The sequence below is a fragment of the Vombatus ursinus genome, unplaced genomic scaffold (genome assembly GCF_900497805.2).
Source record: "Vombatus ursinus unplaced genomic scaffold, bare-nosed wombat genome assembly UNPS02014900.1, whole genome shotgun sequence".
Classification (NCBI taxonomy): Eukaryota; Metazoa; Chordata; class Mammalia; order Diprotodontia; family Vombatidae; genus Vombatus; species Vombatus ursinus.
Genome location: NW_020954678.1, coordinates 725,440 through 750,885, shown reverse-complemented (window position 1 = coordinate 750,885; position 25,446 = coordinate 725,440). Strand labels below are relative to the sequence as shown.

General features: G+C 42.1%; 1 protein-coding gene across 7 annotated transcripts in view; it reads right to left on the bottom strand.

The window, feature by feature from the left end:
• Positions 1 to 25,446, bottom strand: part of WDR59 (WD repeat domain 59) — a 68,719-nt gene that overhangs the window by 31,188 nt on the left and 12,085 nt on the right. For 6 of the 7 annotated variants that reach the window (XR_003567421.1, XM_027843232.1, XM_027843229.1 and 3 more), the window contains exons 3-10: positions 23,875 to 24,010; positions 20,471 to 20,556; positions 18,060 to 18,140; positions 16,064 to 16,101; positions 9,386 to 9,474; positions 4,753 to 4,869; positions 3,461 to 3,538; positions 1,168 to 1,324 (exon numbers count right to left, since the gene is read on the bottom strand). Coding sequence is in view for 6 of the 7 variants with exons in the window: in XM_027843232.1 (XP_027699033.1) it covers positions 1,168 to 1,324; positions 3,461 to 3,538; positions 4,753 to 4,869; positions 9,386 to 9,474; positions 16,064 to 16,101; positions 18,060 to 18,140; positions 20,471 to 20,556; positions 23,875 to 24,010 (782 nt within the window). In the remaining variant the exon portion in view is untranslated. The remainder of the gene's footprint in view (positions 1 to 1,167; positions 1,325 to 3,460; positions 3,539 to 4,752; positions 4,870 to 9,385; positions 9,475 to 16,063; positions 16,102 to 18,059; positions 18,141 to 20,470; positions 20,557 to 23,874; positions 24,011 to 25,446) is intronic. The other variant, XM_027843233.1, reaches the window with a different exon arrangement.

Here is a 25,446-nt window from a genome sequence, read left to right as displayed (position 1 = left end):
CAGGTCCTCCTGACTTCAGGGCCGGTGCTCTATCCACTGCACCACCTAGCTGCCCCTGAAACATATAATTTCTGATGACACAGGCAGGGACAGACAAAGTGTGGACAATCACAGGGCATGAAGTTTCTAGCAAAGGGCAGAGGAGTGGAAGCTGTTGGAAAGAGAAGTCACACCTAGAACAGACAGCCTGCCACAAATGACCAGAGAGGTTTTTTAGATCACCACAAATATGCCCTAGAAAAGTTTATAAGATTCCGAAGCAAGTGAAACTCAAAAACCAATTCCTCGAATCCCAGTTCTAGTACTGCTTGTTTTTCAAACTCTGGCCAAGCTGGATCATCTACCAGTGCCTCAGTTTTACTTCTATCAAATGGGAACAATTACCAAAAAAGCACTGCTAAGTCAAATGTTTAGAAGCTACAGCACTAGCCAAAGTCTAAACAACACTGGGATAAAAGAAGAAAGTGGTTAGTTTTACACACTGAGTTACTGGAAGAGCTAAGAAACAAGTTTTCTGCCTGCCATGTAGTTAGGAGCACCCCTAGCCTCAGTGTGAGGAGGGAAGTGCCCTGTGTTCACAGGAAGAAGAGCTGTGGTCCAGTGGACTTCCAACCCCATGGTAGTCCTACAGCAAATGCCCAGGGCCCGAGTTCAAAATCCAGGAGGAAAGAAGGGAGGAATTTTGACTAGCAGTCAAAACCAACATAACCTCTTTTTCTAACTACCATAGAAAGTATGAGGTTCCATAGACACTCTCTCACCCAGAGTTACTTCCTTTCAAAGACGAGGCCTAACTCCATTACTCTAGCCATGTGTTCATTCAACAGACAATCAGCTTGGAAAGGCTATATGTTATAATGGATAGCTGGCTTTGGAGTCTGATTTCCTGTCCCACCTCTGGCACATACTGTCTGTGAAATGCTAGATAAGTCACTAGAACCTCTCAGTGCTCTAGGATACTGGCTGCCAATTTGTATTGGTAGAAGGAGCTTCCTTACCAGAAAGCTCCCCAGACTGATGAAATCACAGGGCTGGACCAAAAACCAATAACGCATTCAACTCTACTTTCTCTCTGCTTTAATGCATGGTCATAACTGACCGGTGCTGTTGGCAAATGAGCTTCCTAAGAAAAACATTCTGGTAGTCCTTGCCCCACCCTTCACTCACCTTCCTTTTGTTTCCTCCATTGAAACTCCAGCACCACGTCATCATGCCCCACAAAAGTATGCACTGGTGTGTTCAAGTCAAAGACATTCCAGAGAAGGAGGCTATTTTCCCTCCTAAGTTGAGGAACCATCACAGTCACTAACCCATTGCTGAAAGGCTTAAAGGAAGAAAATGAGGTGTGTTTATTGGAGACAGAGGCCTGGTTCATCAAATCTTTCCTCACTAATGAATTAGATAAAGAAAGGACCTAACCTAATAAGCTAACTTTTCTCAACACTCCACTACCTGGCCCCAACCTCCACCAAGAGGAGAAAAGAGAGATGTCACAGTAAAAATGTTCTAGGAAAGAAGTTCTTCCACCCCCAAGTTAGCAAATGGTTCCAAATGTGGCCACAGTAAAGTTCTTCTGTTCTATGCTCTCTTGGATGAACCCAAACAAGTCAATTTTTCTAGAGTTCTACAGAAAAAGTAGGCAGGGCTACCTCAAAGAATCTTCTAGTAGCTCACTTATTCTTTACATAAAGAAATATATTATTAGAAGTAGACTCCACACCAGGAGTAAGAGCACAAAAGGCAAACATTTTAATTTTGACCACAGACCCCCTACCCTTTGAACTGTTGAGTGGCTCATCTGGATTTACAATGAGCTTACATTTTTTTTTTAAATTTTTTATTGTTTTAAGGCAATTGGGATTAAGTGACTTGCCCTGGGTCACACAGCTAGTAAGTGTCAAGTGTTTGGTCTGAGGCCAGATTTGAACTCAGGTCCTCCTGACTTCACGGCCAGTGCTCTATCCACTGTGCCACCTAGCTGCCCCATGAGCTTTTATTTCTTGTAGAAGCATTCCACAAATGTTTATTCAATACCTACTTTGTACAAGCTCTTGGTCTAGTTGCTGGCACTAATACTAGTACTATGGTCACCGCTGTTCATTTCTGGCATAACATAGGAGTGGATTGAACATCTCTCTCCTTCTCACAACACACCTCATCTGATTGTGCTTTTGTTTTTTTTTTTAATCAAATATTTTAATTCAGAGAAGTATTTCAGTTCTTAAAGACATTATCCAATCTGATGCCAAAAACCCTGAAGCTGTAAACACAACCGATTGCCCACATTCATATCTATACCACATGCAAACCTGGAGATACTTTCAAGTATATGAAAGCAGTTTTATTTTTCTCAAGGCTAACTTTTACAGTAATTCAAAAGGAGAATTCAAATTCTCTCCCAAGTATCTCCATTTTCATCAGCACCTACTCAAAGAACCATGGCCAAATTGCTACAGCAATATATTCCCTTAATTCTTCCTCCTTGTTTATTAGTGTGTCTCCATTCCCTGACTGCCACATCTGGTTATATTTGAAATCTCAAAAGTCTTGATATAATTCTAACAATCCAAGGATGAACAAAAAAGAGGGCTGGGGTGGGGGGAGAGAGAGGGAGAGAGAGAGGGAAAGAGAGAGGGAAAGAGAGAGGGAAAGAGAAAGAAAGAGAGAGATAGAGAGAGAGAGAGAGAGAGAGAGAGAAACATTTGCTTCTCATAACAGCTCACTCATCACAGCAGGTCTGATCATGTCACAACACCCCAACTCAATAAACTCCAGTGGCTCCCTATCACCTCCAAGATCAAATACAAAATCCTCTGATATTCAAAGCCCTTCATAACCCAGTCTGCTCTCCCTACTTTCCAGTTTTCTTACACTTTCCATTCCCCTACTCTCCTCCCAAGTACTCTTTGATCCCATGATTGGCCTACTGGCTTCTTCATGATCAAAACACTCCATCTCCCAACTTCAGGCCTTTTCTCTGGCTGGCCCCCATGCCTGGAACGTTCTCCCTCCTCATCTCCGACTACAGGCTTCCCTGGCTTCCCTTAAATCCCAGTGAAAATCCTACCTTCTACAGGAAGTCTTTCCTAACCGCTTTTAATTCTAGTGCTTCTCTCTATTAATTATTTTCTATTTATCCTGTACTGTAGCTTGTTTGTTTCCTTGTTGTCTCCCCCAATAGGCTGTGAGCTCCTCAATGGGAAGGCCTGATTTTTGCTTTCTTTGTACCCCCAGTTCTGAACACAGTGCCTGACAAATGGTAGGTTCTTAATAAATGCTTCATGAGTGACTGACACCTAAACTCAGAAATAAAACAAAAAACAGATACCAACCAAATATGGATCACAGAGAGTAAACAGTCCACCACACAAAGAAAATATATGAAGACTCTAACAATTCCTTGAGCCTGGGGTACCAGGATGATTTTTTTCTAGACGGAGGTTAAGAGTGTCTCACTCACAGTGTATCTGGCCTTCCAGACAGGCACCTGGCAAGGAAGGATATTGAGGTATTTCCGAGGCTGGCGGTAATCCCAGAACTAGACAAATAAAGCAGGAGATTTGTGGAATAAATGTCATAAAGATCAAACTTACTGACTAAATTAGTTCTACTCTTTTGAAATAGGTGCTTCCTTATAACTTAGTGCTATCTGTATTTGTGAGATATATTTCTGAATATCATTTTCGTTTAGCTCACAAGGCCCATGCTCCTTGGATCATATGGCCCACACTTTGGCCACGGAAAATACATTCTCACAGTTGTCATCTTACAAATATTACATGACAATTTCCTGAGTGGCCCCCAGTGATGGTAGCTCATGATACACTGACCTGACTATAAGCTACTTATGCTACTTCCAAGGGCAGAGCAAGACATTCTGATCATTTCACATGCATTCTCCACCCACGCTAACCAAAGAGGGCACTTGGTTCTATCAATATTTGTGACCATGAGCAAGAGGCGCTAGACACACCTAGACAATAAAATTACTTGGGTTTTTTGTTTTCAAAAAAGTTGAATCCAAGAACCATTATGGTTGAAAAACCCTTTTCAAAACCTAACATTCAATGGACAAAGTATGGCAAATCCAACTCCATAATGGCAATCATAAACTGAGAAATGAAATACTGCCAAGGAGACATGGACTGCTTGCCTAAAGGACAATCGAGTGTCATCTACAAAGATGTTCTACGTGAAACGCCTTCTAATTTAGTTCAAAGTGACCCAGTGACCCTATCTCCAGTGTACTGCAAAGCTAATACAATTAATCCTAAGTCTGCTAAATATTCATACAGGCATGAAGTAGAGACGTTCCAGCATGGTATCTTTGGGATTTAATAAAGTCATTTGGTTCTAATAAAGTCATAATGTTCTAGATCCCAAGAAACCCAAAGGTGCACAGAGGGATGCTTTTAAGTCACTGGCTCTCTCCGTAGGCCATCTGCTCTAAGTGGGCAGCTGAAAGAAACAGGCAGACAACAGATGTCCACCATAATGTCCCCTCCCATCCTGATGGTCATAACCAGCTGGAGCCTGGGAAAGCAGGCAAACTCCCGAACAGTCGGCAGTGACATTGCCAGGCGTACTCTATTTCCCACTTACTGGCACAGACCGACAGTCATGCTAACTACCTGCTTAACAGAGGCGCTTGATCTTTAGGTAATCATACCCCATATGCCCATATGACGCAGCTTTTCTTTACACAGAGGTCCCTTGCCAGGCCCTCCTCAAGTTCTGAAGGGGGCCACTTACCTTGACAGAGTTGTCCTGGCTTGAAGTGGCTAAGATGTGTTCACTGTCTGGGTGCCAGTCCAGCCCATGAATTTTAGACAGGTGGGCAGCAAGGTATTCCACTGCAGTGCTAGGTTTCTGCAAGACATACCACCTAGTTTCTTCTTTAAATCCATTAAAAATATATTTAGCATCAACATATCCAACATTCTGCTAGATGCTCTGGGGTATAGAAACACAATATCCCTAAAGGCATGCTTTCTGGCTACTGATATTTTCTGACAACACAGAGATCGTTGCTTGGACATTGAGGAGGAAAGGAGCAAACAGCTGAACATGTGACAAAGAAGGTTGGTAAGAATTCACATCTAAAGCTGAATTTTTAAGTTCGCAAAGCACTTTTCTCACAGCTACCCTATAAACAGTGCAAAGTACGACGGTCGCTATTTTATAGAAGAGGAAACTGAGGCTTTCACAGAAGCGGTTTCCAAAGGTCACAACTTCCAGGAGCAGGGTAACACCACTCACACCAGCTGCTCTTCACGTCTGGAGAGCAGATGAGCATTTGCAAAAGTGTTTGACCAAAGCCAGGCTTCCTGACTGCAAGGCCAGCAGTGACCTCTCCACAACACCATGATTACAAAGTTAATTTTTCCAAGACCATCATCAGGCCGAGGGCCCTGTGCTCTGGGCTGTTTAGGAACGCATTGACAAACGCAGTCTTCAATATTAACAACTGAGGAAGACAATCAGCAGGGAGGGCTGGAAAACTATTTCCCTACTTCTTGTAAGAAATCGTCTGGGTGAAAAGTCAAAGCTATAAAAATGTAGCAAGCTGTGATCTACGTGGATCTGATATGGGAAACGAAAAAGGAATCGTTAAGCAGTGTATTTCACAATAAGGAGAGCTTTGAGAAACAGGTATTGACAGAACTTATGGCTGGAAGCCAGGGTGTCTGGGGTTTTTCCCCTCCTTTTGCTTCCAAGTCTGGGGGCAGGCTCAAAAGTCTCATCATCGCTGCTTCAAAATGATCTCCGTATACTTTTACGTAAGCCATCCTCTCTACTTCAGAGAGAGCCAAATGAAGCAAAATCGCCCTTCACTTCTATTTATCCAGCTTAAATCAATGATGAGGAAGAATGGGAGAGGCTATGGCCAAGTCTGAACTGAAGAATGAGATATCAGGGAGTGCCCATCCAGTGGATGAAGCCACAGGGTTCGCCTTCTTTTCATAGCACTCACGACACTATAATGACACCGTTCACACTCAAAATCACCATGGGCCCCAGAAGACTCAAAGGGAGAAGGTCTTCTAACTCCACTGGCGAGCAGTGAAGTCCCTAGAACAGGTAGGAGTCCCTCCCTCTGCAGATGCTCGCCATTTCCTGATGTCTCCAAGGAGGTCCCTGCCTCTTCTCCCCCGCCTTGCCTTCTCCTTCTGCCAAACCTTTCTCCTGTCTCCAAGGCCTGCCAGGACTCGTGGCAGGGAGAACACGGAGCTTGCATTAACGCTCATTCATTCCCTTTTCTGCTCAGTGAATTCACCATCACCTATCGCTATCTCTCCTCCCACCCCTACATGACCCCGGCAACAGCGATCCTGAGGCTTCGCAGATATGAAACGTGGCTCTTGCTCACACTGAGCTGTCACTAAAGTCCAGGTGTTCCCTCAGTCCGCCTGCCTGCGTGCTGTGGAGACCCTCCATACACTGAGGCAATCAGATCGGACGTTCCAGAGACCTCTCCATTCAGCAGCCTGGAACCTGCTGTCTCCACCACGCCTGACGGTTTCAGGGGCTGCCGCAGTGAAAGCACGTGATCCACAAGGCTATTTTGAGACAGATGGGACATCGAGACCCCAGGGAAAATCCAAGCTCCATCCACATGCTGCCCGCCCGGGCACACCACCCACCCACCTTCTTGTGGGGAAGTGTCTCTGCTGAGTGAGTCCTGGGAACCACCAGCGGTGGAGCGCTGGTGAGAAGGCAGCCTGCAGGCAGCAGGTACTGCTGAGAGTAAATGATCGCAGTTCAGAGACAGAATTCGGTGTCCCGCACGGACTAAACTGAGCGATGTAGTTAAAAGAACACTGAACTCAGCCCAAAGATGGAGCTATAAGCCTTCTCAACCTATGTGCTACACGGGAGGCTGACACAGCCTCCTTCTCAGTCTCCTCTACTGGCATGATACCACCTACCAAATGCCTCCTAACGGGGGGGGGGGTGTCCCCAAGCTTCTAGGCCTTTTGCTCTCTCAGTAACCTCATCGATCCCAGAAATTTAGCTATCATTTCTATGCAGATGATTCCCAGATCTGGATATCTAAGTCCCTGGTTTTCACTTACCCATTGGACATTTCAAACTGGATATCAGACACCTTAAGTTCAACACGTTTAAAACAAAACTCGTCATCTTTCCCCCTAATTCCTCCTCTCTTCCAAACTTCTCTATTTCTATCAAAGGCACCACCCTTCTTCTGGTCTCCCAGGTTCATCACCTCAGCATTATCCTGGATTCCTCACTCATTCTGACGTTATTGCTGTTCAGTCATTTCAATCATATGCTACTCTTTGAGACTCCATTTAGGGTTTTCTTGGCAAAGATACTGGAGCAGTTTGCCACTTCCTTCTCCAGCTCATTTTATAGATAAGGAAACTGAGGCAAATAGGGTTAAGTGACTTGCCCAGGGTCACACAGCTAGTAAGTGTCTGCAACCAAATTTGAACTCAATAAGGTGAGTCTTCCTGACTCCAGGCCCGGTGCTCTATCCACTGTGCCAGCCGGCTGCCCTTCTACTCCCTACTCCACACATACAATCAGTAGTCAAATCTTGTCATTTCTACTTTCAAAACATATCATGCAACTGATCTTCTCTAATCACACAGTGATCGTCTTGGTTTGGGCCCTTATTATCTCTCCGCTGGATTACTGTGACAACCTGTTAGTGGGCCTCCCTGCCTCAAATCATCCCCAACTCTAGTCTATCCTACACAGTGCTGCTGCCAAAATAATCTTCCTCAAGTGCAGATCTGAGAAGTGACTCCCCTGGTCAACCAACTCCAGTGGCTCCCTATTGCCTATGAGATAAAATACAAATGCCTCTGTTTACTTTTTAAAGCCCTACACAACCTGGCCCCAAACTATCTTTCCAGACTCAACAGACATCACTCTTGTACAGGCACTCTGGTCTTCTCTGTTCCTCATGCACAACATGCCATTTTTCCCACCTCCATGCCTTTGCATTGGCCATCACACATGCCTAGAGTGCATCCCTCCACACCTATGCCTCAGAGAGCCCCTTTCTTCTTTCAAGCCCATCTTTTGTATGAAGCCTTTCCTGAGCTCCCCTAACTGCAAATATATTTGTACTTACTCACTTTCTATTTATGCTGCATATGTTTTTATTTATACTTTTCTCCACCATTAAAATAAAAGTTCCTTGTGAGTGGGGCCTGTTTCCTTCTTCATACTTGCATCCCCAGTGCCTAGCACAGAGCTTGCTACACAGTAATAAATTCCTAATAAATACCTGTTGATTAACTTGTTGACTCTTTGCAGACATGGGGAGCTACTGGACACACTAGGGAGACGACCAAACTTGGGGGAGGTACTGGCTACTTTTCTGAACTGCTTTTCTCTTCTCCCCTTTTTCATTCTTTGTTATAAGAGAAGACTCGCTGGGTGAGGGGGGGGAAAGGAGAGAGCTTGGGAAATGAAGATTCTATAAAAATAAAAGATAATCACTACAAATTGGGAGTTTTTAAAAGACCCAGAGTTGAGTTCTGGCTACATTATTGAATACTGTGGGACCCACCATATGTCATCTAACTTCTCTGAATGTCCATCCTCATCTGATAAATGAGGCCCACATTTGCCTCACCCACCTCACCCAGGGCTTCTGGCAGCTCAAAATGAGATGGGTTTTGCAAATGGCAATGTGACATATAAATATGAAGTATTATTTTTAAAAGTAACAGGGATTAAGATCAAACAGAGCAGGAGATTTTCAACCTTTAACTGTTCTCCACTGTTTGCCTGTCCAATGTCTCTACTTTAGCTTAGCACTCATTTGGGCTGCGAAGCAACTTCATTCCACATTGAGCTGATTGTGGCAATTATCCACAACATATATGGCTCTAGTACTTGTTAACTGGGACAGCTAGGTGGCATCGTGTATAAGAGTGCCAGGCCTGGAGTAGGGAAGACCTGAGTTCAAACTTTCCAACTGTGTGACCCTGGGCAAATCATTTAACTGTGTGCCTCAGTTTCCTCAACTGTAAAATAATCTGGAGAAGAAAATGGCAAATCACTCCAGTATCTCTGCCAAGAAAATCCCCAAAAGAGGTCACAAAGAGTCAGACACAATTGAAAACAACTGAACAACTCATTAACTGCTCACAGTATTTTCTTATCCACCTTTGACACTTACTAGCTGTGTAATTCTGGGCAGTTTACTTCACCCTTCTGCTGCCTCAGTTTTCTTATCCTCAAAATGGAGATAACACCTGCAGTGCCCACCTCAAAATGAGGCACAAATAATATATATAAGGCATTTAGTAAATCCTAAAGCATTATCTGAATATCAGCTGTTATTATTCACCTACACAGTCAGGTAAAACAATGGCTGAAGAATGACCATGAAGAAGTAACTCACCCGTTTGTCCCATATCCGAACATCCCCATCATGACTGGTGGCGAGACAGTGGGCATTCTTCTTATTCCATTTCACCTGTGAGGCACCCGCTGAACAGAAAAGTCAGGAGTGAGGGCAAAGAAAAGAAGCTTATTCAATAAGCTGCCGTCCTCCAGCAGAGCTGGCTCACGACATTAGCCTGAACAGCCACAAAAAGCCTGTCAGTTTGAAGTTCTCTTATGTAGGTGCCAACTGTACCATTTAAAGATGAAATGAAGCCCAAAATGAGTTAAGTCATGGGAAAAGGATCACAGGGACTTAACTGGGAAAACAATCTCACCCAAGAAAAAAAGAAAACTAAAGGTAACCTGGCAGTAGAACCAGTGGGGAAGTATGGTTTTATTACAGGCTCACAGCGCTGCTCGCTAGGAATCACTCATCCCACAACCTGACCTACAGGCATCTCCAAGGACAACAGGCCCTTCCTAGTGCCATTCCAGTCTCCTGGCTCTGGGGACTGAAGCACAGGCTCAGAAGAAGTACACACAGATGGTCACCCAATCTCCTCACCCGGAAAAAAAGGCTTCCATAGGCATCCCCCAGGCACTCCACTCTCCAGCCATTCAGCAACCAATGCAGTACCTACTACGTAGAGGGTACTGTGTGCCACCAGGGCAAAGCACTATCACTGGTATTACTTAGAGTCAGATAAAGGAGGAAAAACCCCAGCATCAGGCAGTCCTGCTCCCTCTTTCCACTCTGCCAACACAGGGACATAGTGATGGCAATTTAAAAGCCGCTCAAGGTCCCAGAAGACTCAAGCATTAGGAGAAATCCAGTCTCTACTGGGAAAACCAAGGCAGAAGAGGTCTCAAAAGGAAATAATGACAAACTAACATACAAAATAAGAACTCAAACAGATGCCACACCACTGGTACACATCAATCACGTCACTGCTTGGATACTTTTTCCTCTACTGTGGCTCATTTCTAAAGAAAATCACTACAAGTGCAGTGACAGAAAAAGTAAAGTCCATAGAACGTGGGCTAGGTCAACGATTGAGAACTTAAAATTAAAGAGTTAAGGCTCAGATCATCCTCCTGACCAGAGACACTGAATTTTGACCCTCTAGGCTCTAAGTGTTCATTTCTGTGAATCTTCATTTGAAATCATTCAAAAGTACAGACTACGAAAGACAAGATAAGGCCTTATGTTACACAACTCTGTTCCTTTGCAAGAACAGCAGCACAAAGAAGCCTACAGAGGTCCCTTACACTTGCCAAGTCTGTTTCCTCTTGCCTTAGCCACCTCACAGGGTTGCCACAAGGCTCAAATAAGAACATAGGCAGATACAGGACTTTAATATGACAGATGGCCTGATTCCAGGGTCTGCAGAACATGGCCCCACACCAAAGATTGAGACATTAACTGAAATTTTTTAAAGTGTAGTTCTTTTCTCTACTCAAAAAGACACCAAGGCAGAGAGCTTCATCTGATCACAGGACAGTTTAGGACTTACAAAATGACAGCTTTCTCAGTGCGACTCGCCATCAGCATGACAAGGAAATAAAGAAAGAAAAGATCTTCCTACTTGAGGCTGATTCCCACCCATGGTCAAGAAACTAAGACTCTAAAGCACAAGTTCCCAAACTGATTTGGCCTACTGCCCCCTTTATCAAAAGAAAAATCACTCAGCATCCCCCTGGAAATCTTTCTTTAAACCTTTAATGTTTTTTTTTTTTAAATTTTGCATCATTTCAAAAAAATATACATTTTTTTAAATGACACAACTTAGATTTAATGATTTATTGTAAATTTGTGGGTTTTTTCCTGCATTGACATTTTGATGACACAATATTGTGTTGTAAAACCATACAGCAGCGTTTTGTGAACAAATCATTACCCCACACATCCCTGCCAATGCATGCTAGACTTCCCGACAATGTGCAACATCTGCCAACACTGGTTTCTTAGGACCTGTTGCAGACTTGACCACTGATCAGTTATAGCTTGTATTTCGTGTGTTTATTTGGAAAATAATGTAATCACTATGACTTTAACTTTGTTACACAACAGATGAAACGGGTATGAATGGTTTTTCCAAATTTTCTTCTCTTCTCTTTTCTTATGCTTCCATCACTCCCTTATTTTTATTCAATGCCCTCCAATTGCACCCAAGGCTACTACCGTCCCCCTGGATCATTTCAGCTCACCTCCCACACTGGGGGCGGTCTCATTCTCTCTTTGGGAACCCGTACAAAGTGATGGAGAAAACGCAGACCCAGGAAAAACTGCTGGTACAAGGAGAGGTTCTCATTGTCGGGGCTAAGAATGCTATGCTCAATGGTGCACCACATGCAAATGATAAATGTTGGAGAAGATGTAGGAAAATTGGGACACTAATGCACTGTTGGTGGAGTTATGAACTGATCCAACCATTCTGGAAAACAATTTGGAACTATGCCCCAAGGGCAACCAAATTGTACATACCCTTTGATCTAGCAACATGACTATTAGGTCTGTATCCCAAAGAGAGCACAAAAAAGGCAAAAGGACCCAAACGTACAAGAATATTTATAGCAGCTCTTTCTGTGGTGGCAAAGAACTGGAAATGGTGGGGATGCCCATCAACTGGGGAATGGCTGAACAAGTAGTGGTATATGGTTATGATGGAATACCATTGTACTGCAAGAAATGATCAGCAGATCCACATCCAGAGAAAGAACCATGGAGTCTGAATGCAGATGGAAGCAGGCCACCTGCTCTCCTTTACTTTTGCTGTTTGGTTTTACTGCTTCATTCTCTTGGCTCTTCCCATCACCTCTAATTCTTCTTTATATCGTGACTAACGGGAAACATGCTTAATATGAATTTATACATAGAGCCTATATCAGATTGCATGCCATCTTGGGGAGAGAGAAAGAGAAGGAGGGAGAGAAAATTTAAAACTCAAAATCTTATGGAAATCAATGTTGACAACCAAAAATAAATAAATATTTTTTTTTTAAAAATGATGAGCAGGTAGACTTCAGAAAAACCTGGAAAGACTTGCATGAACTGATGCTAAGTGAAGTGAGCAGAACCGAGGAGAACATTGCACATCGTAACAGCAATATTACACAATGATCAACTTTAACAGACTAAGCTCTTCTCAGCAATAGAATGATCTTAACAGGGGTGGGGAACCTGTGGCCTTAATAAAAGCATTTGTTCTGCAAACTTTGGATTCCATCAAAGGGCCTCACTTGAGGACCTAGAAGGCCATATGTGGCCTCGAGCCAGAAGGTTCCCTACTCCTGAAAGACAATTCCAAAAGATTCACGATGGAAAATGCTATCCATATTCAGAGAAAGAACTATGTACTCTGAATGCAGATCAAAGCACACTATTTTCTTTTTTTGTTTGTTTTGTTTTTTTCTTTCTCATGGTTTTTCCCTTTTGTTCTGATTCTTCTTTCACAACATAACTAATGTGGAAATATGTTTAATATGATTATACCCGTATAGCCTATATCAGATTGCATGCTGTCTTGGGGAGGGGAGATGGGAGAAAATTAAGAACTCAAAATCTTATAAAAGTAAATGTTGAAAACTAAAAATATATAAATACAATAGAAAAAAAGTACACCAGCTGCCCAAGAAAACTGTTAAATGGAGAAAAAAGTCAGCGAGAGGGAGAGAGGGAGAGAGGGAGAAAGAAAGAAGGAAAGAAGGAAAGAAATTCTTACTCTGCAAAGCTTCACAAGAGGAAAGATACAGGCTTACAACCAAGAATAACTTACTCTGCAAAGTTTCCTAAAGGGGAAAAAATGGACCTTGAATGGAATAGGAGACTTGCAAGCATCCTGAACAAAAGGACTAGTGCTGAGAAGGAACTTAAAAAGGTAAACAAAATTTAAGAAAAATCTAGAAAAGTAAATTTATTTGAGTACTTAGAAGAGGCTGTATGATGGAAGAGGCTCTCCATTCTAAGAGAGAAAGAAGAAATAAATGCCCTTTTAGAAAATGAATGTCTGGGGCAGCTAGGTGGCGCAGTGGATAAAGTATTGGCCCTGAAGTCAGGAGGACCTGAGTTCAAATCCAGCCTTAGACCAAACACATGACACTTACTAACTGTGTGACTCTGGGCAAGTCACTTAACCTCAAATGCCCAAAAAACTAAAATAAATAAATAAATAAATAAAATAGAAAATGAATTAAGAAAAACAGAGGACCTGAGAGTAGACTGGTTCTGTTAAGGATTTTAAGAGGGGAAAAACGGGTACATAAGAAAAGCATAAAAAGTATACAAACACAGAGAAAGGGGTGGATAACAGGGCCTCAGATAATTAATAATAATAATTATAGCTAGCATTTATGTAATACTTTACGATTTGCAAAGCACTTTACATGTTAATTAATTTGATCCTTACAACAACCAGGGAAGGTAGGTACTGTTATTATCCTTATTATACAGATAAGGAAACCAAGGCTAAGCAAGGTAAAGTGACTTGCCCAGGGTCACACAGCTAGCAAGTGCCTGAGGCCAGATTTGACCTCAGGTCTGACTCCAATTTTCATTCTTTATCCACCTTACCATCTAGCTGCCTTATACAACATTGTAAAGAAAAACAACTTTGCAAGAGCTGAGAACACTGATGAAAGCAATGACCAACCATTTCTCCAGAGGACCTAAGATGGAACACATTTCCCCACCTCCTAACAGAGAGGGGATGGACTCAAGGTGGGAACCAGGCCACTAAGTGGACTTGTGTGGTTTGCCTGTACTCATTTGTTATAAGGTTTTGTGGGTTTTTTCCCTCTGTTTTTAATTGGGGGGGGGAAGGGAAGGTACTGATAGTGATGAAAAAAAGAGGAAACATTTTTAAAGTGCACAAAGGAGTGCAGAAAGTAGTTCAGAAGGAAATACAGACAAGCAAGACAGTTTTGATAGTAATGGATTAACTTTGTTACATACTTTTTATTTTAAAAAAAGGAAGCAGTATGAAATGGAGATTCATGGCTTCATATAAAGTCTTTTTGTATTATATTTGGTATATGAAATGCTCATGGTTTTTTGGTGTTTGTAAGTTCAGAATAAAAAAATTACAAACAAAAACATTAAATTGTGTTAACAGCAGTATCATGGAATGTTACCATTCTGTAAGGATGGTTTCTATCTTTCTTTAATGTGTCACTGATGAAGTTTTTGAGTGTTATGCTCCACTCCCTTTCTCCCCATAATCTCTGTGGTTATTATACAATTTTTCATAGCATGGAGCTTTGGGAGAATGGCTATTTTGTGTTATAGCAGAACTGACTGTAGTCCAAGCCCTCAAGAAGCTTACATGCTATCCAGTTCTCTCAGAAGAGCTCTGTGACCCAATAAAGAAGCTCACTATACTTCAGGTAGTAACAACAGTGGTCACTTGGGATATTTAAATTAAAAGGGTGGGAGAGGATAGCTAACCACAGTTCAGAAAACCATAATAAAAATGAGAGTAAGGAAAAGAAAAATGCTTTTAAGGTTTCACTAATATCACATGATCTTAGATTCAGAATCTGGCTTGGATAAGAAGTTAGAGAAGTACCGTACTGTCCACTTAAGTACTGGCCTTTTTAGTCAATACATCTAGCCGCTGGGCTAAAGTTGGTATTTGTCTTGGAATGTAACTCCTAGAGGGAGAGGTCCAGGTTAATGTAATTAACTAGCCTATCAATGAATTCAGTTCAGTGCTTAATAATTGCTTTTTGACAATGAGGTGACTAGTATTAAGGATCACCTCAGAGATGGCCCAGATGTGCAAAACAGGGGCGTAAGGGAATTAAGAAACAGAGAGAAGGCACAGATGGCTTGTGTCCCAGGTGCCACATGTCACTTGTTATTGGGTCACTAACATCGCAGCTCCACACAAGAAGGTAACCCTGGGTTCTTAAGGACTCTGCCAGCTATGTGCAGAGCGTCAGTCCTTACACCAAAAAAAATCCTCAACAAAGGACCTGGTGACAGTTCACGCATCCCTCATCTGATGGCTGCTTAGCTAGGGTTGGACAGGCGTATATCAGAAGGTCAGTCCCCATGTGATGCTGGTACACATGTACAGTAGAGAAAGTCCCCACACCAATAAAATTCAGTTAAAAAAACACGAAGGGCCTGCTTCTCTCAAGGGACTCTGCTAGGTACTACTAGGGAAACAAAAATGAAAAATGGCATAGATGCTGTTCTTCAAGAAGTTAACCTCTGAAGTGTCACACACAGACAGCCACTATCCCCAAGTGTAACTGAATTTCTGCCCCCTTTAGAGAAAGGGGCTGAAATATCTCAGAATCCGAAGAAAGAGCATTTTTCCTGAGACAGACCCATACATGTGGGGGGAAGATATGCTGAACAAAATAAGGCTCTTCCACTCAGCATGACAGTGAAGTACTCCACTCAAACACCCCTGCACGAAAGGGAGACACCGTCAATCAGAAACAGTTTCAAAACGGGATTTTTCTGTCCTAGGATTCCTAAATCCTTCCTGACACATCCCCTGAAAGCCCTTTAGTCCTCTACCCTGAGGCTAAGCCTCGTGTCACTGCCACCTCAGCTAGGCAGTAGAGTTGTGCAGTAGGGAGACATCTAGTCACTAAAGGATCCAGTATTGAGAGGATAGAAGGAATGAAATGGAGGAAGAGCAGGATAACAGACGGACATCAAACAACAGGAGTAAGTACTTACCTACAGCAGACAGTGCAACGGTAGGTTTCCTTGTGTCTCTGAAACACAGAAGGCCCAAATCATACACTGAGCCCTTTGCCATTTGAAGCCTTTTTCCAGTAGTCTGGGGGCCTTTCACAGCTGCCGTTCGCTTTCTACCCAATGGGAACTTTGGATCAATTAGACATAATTGGCTGGGCTCAAGAGGAAAAAGTGATTTTGCTGCAAAAAGGACTCCTTTTCCTCCATATTAAATGAATTACTGAGCTTTCTCACTTCTCAGTCAGCTACAATGTTTTCTAGGTCTGAATTTCAAAACAGTCAGCCATGTCCAAGAAGGAAAAGTCTCATGACTCAGCAGAGCCCGGGTGACCCTGATGTATAGGAAGAAGCCAAAATAGTCCCTCTATGGTGTCATTTCTCACAGCGGCAATGAGATGACTACCAGTGAAGCATGTCCCTGCATGAAGCTTCCAAACAACTCTTCAGCTGAGGATAAAAAGCTATTTCTGGGCATGAAAGTGAACCTAGCCCACTCACAGGGAGAAACGAAGTCTTACAGCTGACCTCTCAGGCCAAAATGTATGGGATGATTTCTATACCAAACAACACTGAAAAGAACGAGGCAGTGTTCTAAGGCTCAAAGGTGCTTCCCCAAAGACAACACAAATACAAATACATACACACACACACACACACGTTGCATCTGGAGAAAGTAAAACTAATCTAGCATTTCAGAATAAAGCTCTTTTATATTCTATTTTATACATATATAATATTCTCCAAAATCTGGCTCCTCAAATCCCTGTTTTTCTGCATTCTTTCTCTTCTTTTTTTCTTAATTAATTCCCTGGCTTCCCCATTCTATCGTGACCATCCTCTTCCAAAGCATACCTGTAGTGCCTTGCTTATATAAGAAGCAACAGAAAGCAAGAAAGACGGGTACAGGCCCTGCCCATTGCCTACCAGCCCCAGGATTGGCCTGCTGGGCCCGCCCCCCCCCCCCCCACCTTGTCCTAAACATAAAAGACAACAAGATCCTCTCTCCCAACTACTTCTTTTTTCCCACGGTCCAGGACAGCAGGAGAGCAAGGGTCTGCTCGTGTCACTAGGCTCTGTGGAGGACAACAAATTTCACATCCTCTCCTACTAAGGAGAAGAGATTACAATACCATTTATCCTGAGCTAGAAAAGGTATAATGGTGAATAGGTCTATCCCTCAAAATGTCTTGTACCACAGTCATATTGGAGAGGCTGTGGGAAGAGAGGGACACGAATAGACTGATGGTGGAGCCGTATGTTGGTCCATCCATTCTGGATATCAATTTGGAATTACTTAAGAAAAATTCTTAAACTGTCCATACCCTTTGACCCAACAACCCCACTGCTAAGAACATATCCCCAAACAAGTCAAAGGCAGAAACAAAGATCTGATGTCCCCAAAAACATTTCTAGCAGCACTCAGTGGTACCAAAGACCTGGAAACAAAAGGGATGCCCATTATCTGCAGTAGAGCTGAAAACACTGTGGTATATGAGTACACAGAATATTATTTGCAACTAGAAATGACTAATATGAGAAAATCAGAGAAACTTGAGAAGACCTGTAAAAACTGATCCAGTAAAATAAGCAAACAAAACAAAAAAACATAACCACAATAACTACAATGATATAATTGAAAACAATTACTAGAAGGAAGCCAAACTCGAATGACTGGATATATCTCCCTCTTCACAGCTGAGATGTTTAGAGACCACTAGAGAAGAATGTTCGCTATGATGTCAGATTCTATCACTGTACCCAGTGTTTTGGTTTTGGTTTTTTGGTTTTTTTTGGGGGGGGGGGAGGCCTTTCAAGGAAGGATTCAATATGGAAGAAGCTTCCCCACACTCAGAAATGACTGTGACATAATGACAAAAGACCATCCATAAAAATTAACAAACAACTTCCATGTTCTCTCAAAATCCCCCTAACCCAATAGTCCCATAATAAAAGAACGCCTCCTACTTGTTCTTACTTGATATCCCAAATGTAGATGTAGGTGTCCACAGAACTGGTTACCAGCAAGTCTGGCTCGAACACAGCCCAATCCAAGTCACTAGGAATGTAAGACACAAACAGCACAAGGAGTGGTAGGATTAGTCAGAGCTACATTCTATAAGGTTCCAAAGAGCCGCCATCTTTCGGCAGTTTGAGCCCTGACACGCAGATTCTAAGCCTCCAAGTTTCTTTGGGAAAGAACTAGGCTCCAAAGATGCCTCAAACTTGAAGACCCGCTCCCTGTGATTTCCAGCCACTCCATCAGCCTGCCATTTGAAAAAAAAAAGGGAGGGAGGAAGGGAGAGAATTTTGACCACCTCTTGCCCAAGTATTTTCTGGGTAGTCACTTTTCTAAACCCATCTCAGCTACGGCTGCTTTGAAGTAAAACTCAGGCACACTCAGAAGGAGGACAGGGTTATTAATTCTTAGTATTTAGAGTTGTAAGAAAGCTTAAATATAACCAAGACTAGGGATAGGAAAGGCAGGCAGTTGTTTAGACTACAACACATGTGAGGCAGGGTGTGCGGATGCATGAGGGATATTTCTGAATATTCCTTTTTAAATATGCACATATTTTTAATGCAAGAAAATTCCATTATCCAAAAGGTGTCACATGTGTTACAGGTGAAAATCTGAAGCTTCTACTGGACAATAATTTTTTAAATCAGAGCCATATCTCAGGAAGTACATCAACAGACTGGAAAGCATCCAGAGGAAAACAAGTAGGACAGAGAAGGGCTTCTAATTTGGATCAGCTGAAGGAACTAAGGATAATTAGCTCGGAGAAGAAAAGACTCGAGGGACATGGTAGCTGTCTTCAAAGTATCTAAAGGGGTGTTACATGTAAGAGGAATTAATTTGTTCTACAGGGCCCAAGAGGGTAAAAGCTACAAAAAGGGAAACTGAGGTAGAACCTTAGGAGTCAGTGAACTCCTCCTCACTGGAGGTTTCCAAGTAAAAACTGGATGACCATTTATCAGGTATGAGGGAGACTCAACGCCCTCTAACTCTCTTCCAATTCTTAGATTCTTTTATTCAATGAAATGCCAGAGGGTGGGGATGGGGAAGAAGTAGCACAGTTTTTAACCTTTAGCCAGGGCACACAAATACTTGGAAATGCCCTTAAAAACTGGCTGATCCAATCCAGCACATTTCACTTGCTTACATGGATAAAATAATACAAAAGTAACACCTCTTTGCACAATGCTTCCTTCCACACCTCTGTCTATCTTAAGCTCCCTGGTCCCTTTATTTGCCAGTACTACTAACTCTGCAATGGATCTAGCGTCAAATGCTGAAGCAGGAAAACCTTGAAACCAGGCTTCTTAATATTTCCTTTGCATCAAGGACCCCTGTGGCAATCTGTGGAAGCCCACGTCACCTTCTCAGAAGAAGGTTTGTTGCCTACATTCAGATTTTTTTTAAAAAAAACACTTACATATTAGATTAAAGGTAAGTGAAAATAAAGAGGTAATTTTCTTCCCATCTACATTCACTAATCCCATGAAATCTATCCCCGAGAGGTCTACGAAACCCAGGGGTAAGAATTCCTTCTCAAAAAAAAAAAATTACCAAAATGACAAGTAATCTTCAAAGAGTATCTAACTTTACTTCTCTCCATCATCTCCCCATCACCCAAAAACCTACTCCACAGGGCACTGGAAAAATGCCAAAGTGTCCTCCGTGGAAGTCTAACCTTGCCTAGCATGCTTCAAGCTGGCTTCGACACATCACACATTCCCTGACAGCGGCTTCCCAAATTGGCCTTCTCCATCCCCACCCAGGAGAACAGAGAGTAGCCCCAATAGCAAAGTGGAAAGAATAATCTGGAACCACGTTGGGATGTAACAAACTAGAGAATGTTTGCATGTGCTTAAAGAATCTTCTTCCAGAGAGCACAGTCAATTTCTTAGACACTTAAACAGGTAAAAGAACAGTGTCATGTTTTTGGATCCTCTCGGTATGTTGTTGGATAGAGATTTCATTCAACTTCTTCCCACCCTCACAGCAAGACATGGCTTTCATCTTTTACTCTGGAAGAGGCTGTACCTATCTGAGCGTCTTCAGGGATTTGGTTTAACAGTCCCTCTGATGGTGGTTCCCAAGCATGGGCTGATTTTCTGTAAGAATGCCCTCACCTTGGGGAATGCTAATGGTCTATCAGCTATCCAAAGCTAACACTAAACAGATGCTCAAGCTACAAACGTGGCAGGATGGCAATCTCTCAGTTCAGTTCCCCAGAGAACTGTGACAAATAGGGTGATGGTACTTTGAGCTCTTGGGATCACTTCACAGAAAGCTCCAGCAGAGAGGGTATGTTCTACGTCTAATGTGGAATCAAAATGACAAATCACAGCCGAATAAGCTATAGAGCTCCTGCTACCTACCTGATCACCCTGGTATGCCCCTGCAGTGCTGTGCCAACTTCCCCACTGCCATCTTTCCACTTGTAAAGATCGACCCGCTGGTTGCTCTAAAATCAAACAGAAGAAATAAAGTAATGCATGTCAAAATGTGCAAATCAGTGTGCCACCAGGCTTAGGAAAGCTCTAATGCACAATAAATGAAAAAAGAAAGCTAAGCAGAAAACTGGCCAAGAAAGCTTAAAACCTCTCACACAGTCTAAGCTTGCAAGAAAGAAAAAAAAATCCAATGTGGGTAGAGCTAATAATACCCAGAACAAATTTTCTCGCCAGCTTTATGTAGTGAAAGTGAGGGATTATAGATAGACAGCCTACATGTCCCACCAGTACCTCCTATAGAGGACCTGGACAAGAGTCACACAAGGTAAAAAAATCATGCCTAGAGATTACTCATCTAGATGAGATCAGAGACCCACTGAAGCAATTAAGGAAACAGGGCCTCAGGTTTCAAACCAGGAAGGAAGGCATCACTTGCCTTTTAAAGTCATTTCCCTGCAAAGCTATAGTAAACAGGTGCACAATTCTACACTGGCAGCCAAGACCTTCACTAATTTTTCCAAACCAATTAAGAGCTCTCCTTTTCCCACCCGTACTCCACAAAGGTCATAATCCTCCATCTATGTTGCTGTATGCTACTGTACAAAGTACTATCGATTAACTCACTCTTTCCCACTCCTCTGCTGCCCATCAATATTTTTCAAATGGAAGAGGCACAGGGTGGAGAAGGGGAACAACCTAAAGGGCATTCCCAGGAAGATGGAATAAGCAGAACCCTTGAAATTCGCCAAAATATTACATCACAGTATCTATCAAGGACAGAGGCAAAGAAATATTGGACTAAGAGATGCTACAACTGCAGAAGACAAACACCAAAGAGAACCGTGACTGTTTTAAAAAGCAGCAGCAGCAGCTGGGGCTCTAAAAACCTCTTTAGATTTCTTCACAAAATGAGGCTGGAGAGTGATGGGCTATTACCCAACTTGTGAGCTGATTACTGTGGGGAGCTCATCCGCATCAAGCCTGAAGACAGAGGCCAAAGTCATTCTGAAGCCCCAGGGCTCCGTGGAAAGAAGGAGGAATCCAATGCATTCTACCTACCAAAACAGCTTACAGTGGAACAGGAATAACAAGGGAAATGCTCCATGCATAACTTATATCAGATTGCTTACAGTCTCAGGGAGGGGGCAGAGGAAGGAGGGCAGGATAGAATTTGGAACTTTAAAAGAAATGCTAAAAATTGTTTTTACAGGTAACTGGGGAAAAAAATAAATTATTATTAAAAAAAAAACAAAACCAAAAACAAAGTAGGTGCTCAGTGCTGATGTAAGGCATGTCTCAACTACTCTCAAGAGCCAGCACCTTCAGTGGCACAAACACAATGACAATAAACTTAAATCCAATAAGAAGAGGTTGGTACAAATGACCTGGGTAAAGACAGAGGGGGGGAACTAAAGGATTAAAAGACAAAAGATGACAAGAAAGTACTCTTCCCACTGTGATAGAAGCTGGGCAAAGGTGTAAAAGAGAAAGGCGATAAGCTAATTCTTCCCTCCTCTTCTGAGAGGACACTGAACTTTAGGCAGCTAATGTCTTTCTGGGGAGTAGCTTGTAAGAGAAGCTCTTTGTTTCTTCTGTGGCTAAAACAGAATTGCTCTTCTTTCCCTTCTCACATGCTATCTGTGTCTTCATTGGCTGTCAATATCAAAAAACCTTGGTCTCAGGCAGCACTGTAAAATGGTTTTGTTCCCTGGTTAATTTCCACCAATTGGCAAAGGACTTTACACAAAAGGAAAACTATAGGCCTGGAAAATAAAGTGACTTACCCAAGGCCACACAGTTAATGAGTGCCATGGCGGGGCAGAGATTCTTTGGATAGATAAGTAGAAGAAAGGAAAGCATTCTCACCCTTAGGAATCACCTCCTTTTCCCATAAAGACATCTTTCACACCTATTCACGTACTTTCTTCCCTCAACAGAGGGATGGAATCGTCTACAATTCTTTGAGAGCAATGAAGATTTATTATAAATTTTCCCAATCTCTCCTCAATTGATAAATGGCTAAAGAATATGAACCGGCAGTTTTTTGATAAAGAAATCAAAACTATATATAGTCATATAAAAATGCTCTAAATCATTATTGATGAGAGAAATGCTAATTAAAACAACTTTGAGATTATCATCTTAAAACTAACAGATTGCTTAAAATGATGGATGCCCTTCAATTGGGAAATCACTAAAGAAGTTGTGGTATATGGTACATGATTGTGATGGAATGTAATTGTGTTATAAGACAAGATGAGCTAGCTGATTTTAGAAAAACATGCAAAGACTTGGACCTATGAAGGAAGATATTATCCACCTCCAGAGAAAGAACTCATAAATAGAAGCATGTATAGTATGGTTTTACATACACGTATATATGAGTATATTTATATTAATATATGGGAATGTATATATGTGTATATATGTGTTTAACTGTAACCTTCTCTAAGTCGGGATGGGTAGGAAGAGAGAAAAAAAATTAAAAGTGCACAGCAAAGAACAAAAGAAAACTTAGAAGGAAGCACAGAAAAGCTGGGCAGCTTTGAAAACAAATGTAGTATTTATTACATAATTGTTTTTTTTTTAAAGTAAACAGTCTGAAATGGAAATTCAGGTTTTTAATACTGAATCCTCCTCTCTATGTTCTGCTGTGTACATGAACTGTTGTTTTTTTTCCTCATTTTGTATTTAAGTTTAAAATGAACATAAGTAAATAAATAGATGAATGAATGAATGGATAAAATTTTGCAATCTCATCTTAAGCACATTTCTATTAGCCAGTCATCTAACTACAAATGGACAAAAGTGAATACCGCGCACATAATAGGCACACAAATGCAAGGAGTAATGCTCCTTTTATCCTCCTTTAAGAAATTTAGAATTAAAGATATGACTATTCAAAGTCAGACACAAAATTTGACACCCATGACACTACTCTGATCAGGTTGGGTTTAAAAAAAGTTGTTGTTTTTTTTTTTCAAAGTGATTTGCCTCTCTTACCCTTCTAGGAGGGAATTACCTACTGACTGATTTTCTGCTTGGAAAATGGATGGTCTCATTCTCCCCTCAGAACACAGACCCTGCCATTTCATGTTTGCTAGCTTGTCCCGCTGCCAAAGTGCACTCACCAAAAAATAAATAAATAAATACAAGGGGCAGCTAGGTGGTGCAGTGGATAGAGAACCAGCGCTGAAGTCAGGAGGACCCGAGTTCAAATCTGGCCTCAGACCAAACACTTGACACTGACTAGCTGTGTGACCCCGGGCAAGTCACTTAACCCCAACTGCCTAAATAAATAAATAAATAAATATACAAAGTGCACTCACCGAAGCTGCAAAATAGTGTGCATAGTTGTCATGTGGATTCCACTGCACGGCCCCAATGTCCCATTTGCTCTGACGAGAGATCTTGCGGTGACCTTCTGAGGGGGCATCCAGATTCACAATGTACAGGAATCGGCGGCTGGAATGGGAAGGGTACCAAATACATGCAAGGGTTTAGCACCATGAGGTCTGTTTTTTTTTTTTTAAACCAGACCTACTCGGCAACTGGGGCTCAACTCCCCCAAAACAGACCAATTCTTCAGACCTCAGAGAGGACAACAAATTTTAAAAGAGCAACAATAAGAATAAAACAGAAGCCAGGTAGCTGGGTCACAGCATAATTTTAGAAGGCAGCCTTCCCAACATGGGGTATAATCCAGCACGAAGGCAACAGTGAGGTTGGATGTGACTCACGTTCTGTGACATCTACCCACTCTGAAAGGCAGCCCACTATGGGCAAATGACAAGCGCACCCCACGGTGACTATGCAAACAGCAGCTAACAAACTCATATGACACTATTTAACAGACAGCCACACATCCGGGAACAGAACTCCAAATTCCCTTGCAAACAGACTATTTTTAGGCACTAAATTTAATCTTTTAGGAAGCACATTAAAGGATTATTATGAGGAAAGAGGCAATATAAACTGTACTCAAAATTAAACTATTATGTTGAGTGCCAGTGACATGCAGGACATTGTCCAGTTCACAAAGGGTTGAAATAAAGAGTTATTCTATTTCTCGCCTCCACCCCTTTGTCAAAGCTGTTCCTCATAGGCCATATAGACTCCTTCCTCACCTATACCTCTTGAATCCCTAAGATCAACACCCAGCTCAGGGACCACTCTCCCAAAGAAGGGCTTTCTTGATTTCCCTCCTCCCCTAAATTGTTAATGCTCTCTACCTCTTGAAAGATCTTGTTTTATTTATCTGTCTGTATGACCTATACCTCCCCTCCATACACACACAGGAGAACGCCAGTTTCCAAAGCCAGGGACCATTTCCTTTCTGTCTCTGTATCTCTAGCACCTAGCTACACAGAGCAGGTACTTGATAAAGGTTTGAAATTGAAAGGGACAGAAATAAGGAAGTCTTTCAACTCTGCTCCCCCCACTCTTTCACTTTTAGTGTGTTAGTTAATGCATACACACTCTCTGCTACATGCACAAACATGTTCTGTAGAAGTCAGTCTCTTTGCTAAAGAAAACTCTGAACCACAAGATATCCATAAAGATAAGTAGGTTTGCCAATGAAAAGTATAAAAGCTAATAGCTCCTGCTTAAAGGAAACAGAATAAAGAGAAAATTAAAAGAGCACACAAATAATTGGGAAGTAAGAGAAATTCAGACGGGAGAAGCTAGTTATCAGACTGAAGAACCAGACTCTATGACTACAGTCTAGACATCAACAAGCAAAACCCCAAAGAGCATAAGATGTTGGACACTCTCGGAGAAGGAGTAAGGATCAGATGCTTTACAAAAACTCTAGGAATGAGCTCTGACTTTGGACACCTCTCCCCAAGCGGGCAGAGGGGGCAGGCAGAGAAGTCAAGTAGGTAAGATGATGTTTTTCC